This window comes from Morone saxatilis, unplaced genomic scaffold (assembly GCF_004916995.1).
Source record: "Morone saxatilis isolate NCDOM2014 unplaced genomic scaffold, NCSU_SB_2.0 Contig21, whole genome shotgun sequence".
NCBI classification, from domain to species: domain Eukaryota; kingdom Metazoa; phylum Chordata; class Actinopteri; family Moronidae; genus Morone; species Morone saxatilis.
Genome location: NW_023339774.1, coordinates 3,627,627 through 3,633,622, shown reverse-complemented (window position 1 = coordinate 3,633,622; position 5,996 = coordinate 3,627,627). Strand labels below are relative to the sequence as shown.

General features: G+C 37.2%; 1 protein-coding gene across 1 annotated transcript; it reads left to right on the top strand.

The window, feature by feature from the left end:
- Positions 1-263: 263 nt before the first annotated feature.
- On the top strand, positions 264-4,224 carry scpp8 (secretory calcium-binding phosphoprotein 8). The gene is made up of 3 exons (XM_035667458.1): positions 264-378; positions 667-738; positions 1,950-4,224. The coding sequence occupies exons 2-3, from the start codon at positions 679-681 to the stop codon at positions 2,415-2,417; spliced, it is 528 nt and encodes a 175-aa protein (XP_035523351.1). The 5' UTR covers positions 264-378; positions 667-678; the 3' UTR covers positions 2,418-4,224.
- The last annotated feature ends 1,772 nt before the right edge of the window (positions 4,225-5,996 follow it).

Below are 5,996 nucleotides of genomic sequence, written 5' to 3'. Positions count from 1 at the left end.
TTTTGCCAAATGGTAAAATATTTGCCAAGAAAAATACATACATACAAATACTCATGAACAAAATAAATAACTTAAATAAATAACTTTGCCACTGATTCAGCTGTGGGTGAGATATAAGTGTGTGGTAAACTTCCTCTCCTGCCCCTCCCGTTCACTCTTGCCCCAGACAACCCAGTCTTGCCCAATCCTCCTCCCTGGTCCCCTGCCTGTCACAGCCCTACCCAGCCCAGCCTCCCGGTCCAGGCAGCATATATATGAGCAGCAGCTGCTCCTGCATGGAGGTCAGACGTCTTTCTGTACTGAGAGTGATCACAGCTGCACAGAACCCCACTCATTTTATTCAGGACATAAGGGAAGTAAGAAAGAACTCGAGAACAGGTATGTTTTTTTTAATTTTTTTAGATTTGATTTTAAAATGTTTTATTTTTTATTTAATTTCGATTATGTTCTTGTTTTAATTTATGTCTTTATGATGCTTTGTGGGTTTATGAGAAACTTCTCACTAAGTATGAGAATATGTATCTCTTTAGAAAACATATATGTGTTTACTGCAATTACATTACACGTTTAATTACAATCCTCCAGTGTACTGTAAATATGATGCTCAGCCTCTGACTCTGTAAGTGACTGTGTTTTTGTTTGTGGCTTCCCTCCTTCGCAAACAAGAACCAATCACAGATGGAGCTTCTGACAACCGCCCTCGTCATCGTCCTTCTTACAACAGCATCCGCTAAGCCGGTAAGCTAACCACAAAGCTGCGTAGGAATCCTCCCTCATCTTCACTGCTCTTTGTCTCTCATTTTCCCACTGTTTCCTTTCTTTGTTGCACCTACTCTCACTGCTGAGGTTTGTTGTGAGAGTTTGAACACATTCCAGTCGTGGGATGTAACATTGTAACCTCTAGGGCACAATAAGCTTTTGACTTTTGGTTTTGCTGCCTATTTTCTAAATATTTCACTAAGTTATGTTTATTGTGACAGTTTTTTATTGGCTTCCAGAAATGGTAAAAAAAAAAATATTTTTATCAAATCTCTCTGGCTATTTACCCCATTCATTTATACAACGTATTCAATAAAAACAAAGATTAATTGATATAGCTAGAACTCTTGATGATTAAAACTGAATTGAGATATTAATTAATTGCTAAAAGAATTAAGTTTTTATATCTTTTCTGCCATTATAGCACCCTCTTCATTCATTCAATGTCCTGAATTTCTGGTTTCAACTGATGCTGTTGATTGCTGCAATATGCATGGGGGTGGACACTAATAACAATTTAATATATCATGTCAACACACAGGAAGTTGACAAGGTGCTAGGCCAGCATTGTTAGCCATTGCGCAAGTTCCATCTGTAATGTGAACAAGTCACGTCATTTGTTAGTCAGTGATGGGATTTAAATCATGGGTTAATGTACATGGTGCTGAGTAGTCAATTTTAGTTGATGAAAGTCAACTATGTGTGTTAATGTTCCAGCTGTGTTTAGTTGTAACAACAAAAGATGGCAATAGCTGCATTTGAAGTACAGGTCACCGGAAACTGTGTAACTCACTGAATTTTTCACAAATTCCGGCAAATGATAAAATGATTCATAATATTTCACAGTCAGTTGACAGTCAATCGCTAACCAGCAATATATTGATGATGTTTTTTCCCCTTTTTCAACAAAAGGGGAAAAAACATCATTGTATAGGCTACAGGGCTTCATGTTCCATTCAATTGCCGCAACAGCAGGTATTGTGAATGCTGCCTTATGGTATGGTTAAGGTGTGGAAAAGATTGTGATTAAAGTTTTTATTTTTTACTTTCTACTCTTGCATTAGCATTGAATGTAAATCAGAAATGCAGAATCGTCCAATATAAATGTAATATCTAGGAAGCCTGGGCTGGGAATCCGACAGGAAATAGTGAGTATCTGAGTCTAACTTCTCTTGATATTCCCTCCACAGTTTGGTCGGCGTCGGCATTATGATGCTGACATCACTGAGAACGACCGGTTACAGGGATTGTCAGGCAGGAATTACTGGTTGTATCAGTCTTCAAGCCCTGAAGACTCTTCTTCAGATTCGGATCAGTCACTAGATTCACGGGAATCTAGTCAATCTTCAGAAAGTCAGTCCTCAGAAAGTCACTCTTCAGAAAGTCAGTCTTCGGAGGAGTCCTCCTCTGAGGAAGTTCTAATCACCGATCAGACAACACCGGTCGTGACCACCACTACCAAGACAACCATCACCACAGGAGAAGGGAGTGCACTCACCACTGAACCAGAAACAATGGGCACAGATAAGCCAACTGTAACACCCCCACCAGCAACAACGACCACACCTGTTGCCACTTCCCCCGGCAATGTGACTCACTGTGTTACTGTGGAGATTCCAACAGCAGCTCCCATCACAGAAAACAGAGGAGACAACTAAGCAACTGAAATTCCTGTTAACCGACAAACAACAACTAACCACATTCCTATTAAAAATGTCATTTTCAGCACATTTTGAGTCTAGAATTATACTTCAGTTATCAATTCAAGAAACAAAAAGGTTAACACATAAGGACAGGTTTTCAGTAAGTGATTGAAATTAGAAGGTAAGCTAGATTAGCTAGCTAACTGTATCACTAACCCACCAAGAGGACTTCAGGGAAACTAAAGTAAGGGTCATTACATCATAACACCTACGTTCTAATGCTATTTAGCGCCAGACTTTGGTGGAAGTCTTATTGAAACTTATGGCAGATGCATGAAGAAGCACACTAAAACCCAGCATATATACATCATATAACATTTGGAGAAGACGCTAACTTTGCCAAGAGCTTTCAAGTGTGGCACCATTATGCACGGTGACGTAATGACCCTTCCTTCTTTCTTGGATGAGTTGTAGCAAAATGCATTTAAGATGCACTTCATTTAATGACCACTAGATGCTTGATCCAAAAATACTATATTGAAGTAAAGTTTTGTAAATAGTTTTTCTGATGCGCATCTTTGTGGCAAGTTACTTTTCCATCAATAACATATTATGGCTGAAATGAAGGAGAGTTTGGGTAAATGCTTGATTTAGCTTGCGTGTTTCTCAGCCTATTGCAGTCAGCAGCAGAGGTTGTCCCTTACACATCACATATCTTCTCCACCAATTCCAAATGTTAATGTTCCAGTGACTCCAGTAACTGACAAAGATGGCTATAGAAAGACTGTGGCTCCACCCATTTAGTTTCAACTCAACCAATCAAGGAGCTCCACGTGGCCCCAACCCTAGAAATCCATGCAATTCTTGGTTTCGTTTGACAAGCAGCAGACACCTAATTATACTGATAATCAACATATAGAAATAACATTATTTTGTTGTTTGACAGCAGAAACAAAACGTATTGTCAGCCATTGTTGTTTCTTTTGTGTTAAAGGTCCAGTGTGGAGGATTTAGTTGCATCTAGCAGTAAAGTTTTAGATTCCAACTAAATGAACACCACTTGCGTCTGTATTGATAGACCTGGGAACAGGCTGTGTAGTGTGTAAGAAAGGCCCTATCTACAGTCAGTATTTGGTTTGTATGTTCTGGGCTACTGTAGAAACATGGTGGTTCAACATGTGAGACTCCATGGAAGGTGACTCATGGCATCTGTAGATATAAAAGGCTCATTCTAAGGTAACAAAAACATAACAATTCCAATATTCAGACAATTATATGGTAATGAAAACATAGTTATGCACATGATATGCATAGCTACATTTTACACACTGGACCTTTCTTGTCACATTTCACACTGTTATTAACACTAATATCTTCCAAAGATTCTCATTATGGACATTCAAGATGGTAGTTTTAACACTACTGGTCATTTGGAACCAATATATCTGCTCATATAGTGCATTATACCATTTTGCTTTACTATACATATTGTTCTATTTTGAATTTAAATGTACATTCAGATGTTTTATTGAGATTACACTGATTGTTTTTTGATCATTTGTTTGTTTCTGATATGACATGAAGACCTGCAGTGTTTTAGCCATTAAATGGTGATACTACAGAGACCAGACCACAGATATGTTGATATGTGGTCATATAACATAAACAAATCTCATGTCATGTTTACCTTTAAAGTATTAACTGATCAGACAAGTACAGGCAGGATACTCTGGTGTATTTCTCCCAGTGTGCCAAATTGAGTCAATTCCAGTGTATCTGCATAAATCTGCTTTTGAAATAAAGTATTTATTTTTATGTTTTATTATTTTACAAGGATTCTCTTATGTGTTGGCATAAGCTTGTTAAAACAAGAAGATATTGGAAGATTGTCACCACATATCGCTGAAAAACCACTCAAGCATGAAGCATCCAGAGTATGTATCCCACAGCAGTGTGTTTATAGACTGTGGAGGGTGTGTGCTGTTTGTCTTGTCAGCCCTCGCCTGTTGTCTGTACATGCTGAATAAGACTGACAGAGTTATTGGCACGGTGGGTTGTTTCAATTATGGGTTGTGAATTCATCTTTTTCCAAATTAAATATAGCTTAGATGCCTGAAGACAATGTTGTTGGTTTTGCTTCTGTTTAAACATGTGTTGCGCTTTGTTTTGTTGAGCTGGATCTAATGTGCGTGATTGAATGAGTTGTAGCAGTATTGATTTTTCTTCTAATGAAAAATAAAGTATCATTATTACACTGAGTTATTGAGTTTAAAGGTTTTTCAAAATGTTGTAGCTCATAACTGTGTTTGTAAAGTTTGGATGAGGGACACAGTGATACCACTTTTACGTACTTGCCAATACCGCATGCCAATGTTCCAACAATGACTTTGAAAACGTGTTATATTTTTATCAGGGGTTCCACACTTTCTGACTGTAACTAATAAAATGTTGTAAATGTTGCTTAAAATATCTTCAAACTGCTAACATTGCTTCGTCTCTGACTACCTGCTCAACTAACGAGAGGTTACGTAACGTCACGCTACTGTAAAGTGATATCAGAGTAGTTTTGTGATTACAATTACTAGTACATGAACTCAGTATCAGACCCAATAACTGATACTGGTATTGGTATCAGTAAATCTCTAATTTCAATAACCCTGAGTATGAATAATGTGAATATGAAGTGAACTCACACGGGGTCTCAAACCAGTGGTTTAGAAAACTGAGGAAGAGAGGATGCTTCCACTGCACAGTAGAAGATTTATAAGGTAATTTTACTGTCCTCTTGTGGTATTCAGCCATGCAAGTCATTTTGTTTTTAAAAGCACAAGTGTGTAGCATTAGTGGCATCTAGAGGTGAAGTTACAGATTGCAACCAACCAATGGCTCGCCTTTCAAGCATGTAGGAGAAACTACGGTGGCCCTATCTACAGCCAATGTTTGGTTTGTCCGTTCTGGGCTACTGTAGAAACATGGTGGTTCAACATGCTGATAAAAAAAGCTCATTCTAAGAAACAACAACACAATAATTATTACATTAAGGGTATTATACGCTAATGAAAACATACCTATTAATATTATAATCCATTTTTTCCAACAGATCCTCCTAAATGTTACACACTGGAGCTTTAAGTGTCATCAGGTTTCGCGATATCTGTCTCTTTGATTTTTGCTGCTACTACTAATTTAAATGGTTCAAGGTGTCCTTCTAGAGACAATGCCCCCAATAATCCACACCCTTACTGTTTTTATTGGAACCATACGTTCAACCAAAGAAAAAGTCCCTACACTGAAAAAAATGTTTTGTTGAACAAACGTAATTTTATTTCGTCAAGTTTTTGCACGAAATAATTTTATCTGAAGCTAGATATAGTATTTATGTTGACTCAACTAATCATTTTTAAGTAATTGCAAATAAATTATATTAGTAATTTTACCTCAATTACTTTGAGTACATTTCACCTAAATTTCCTTAGTAAGTCCAATTACATTTTGAATGTACTTAAATAAATTATGTATGCTTTTTCAATTTTTTTGTGCTTTTTCAAACCAATTAAATTGTTTAAAACTAAACCTTTTATTCAGTTGATTCTA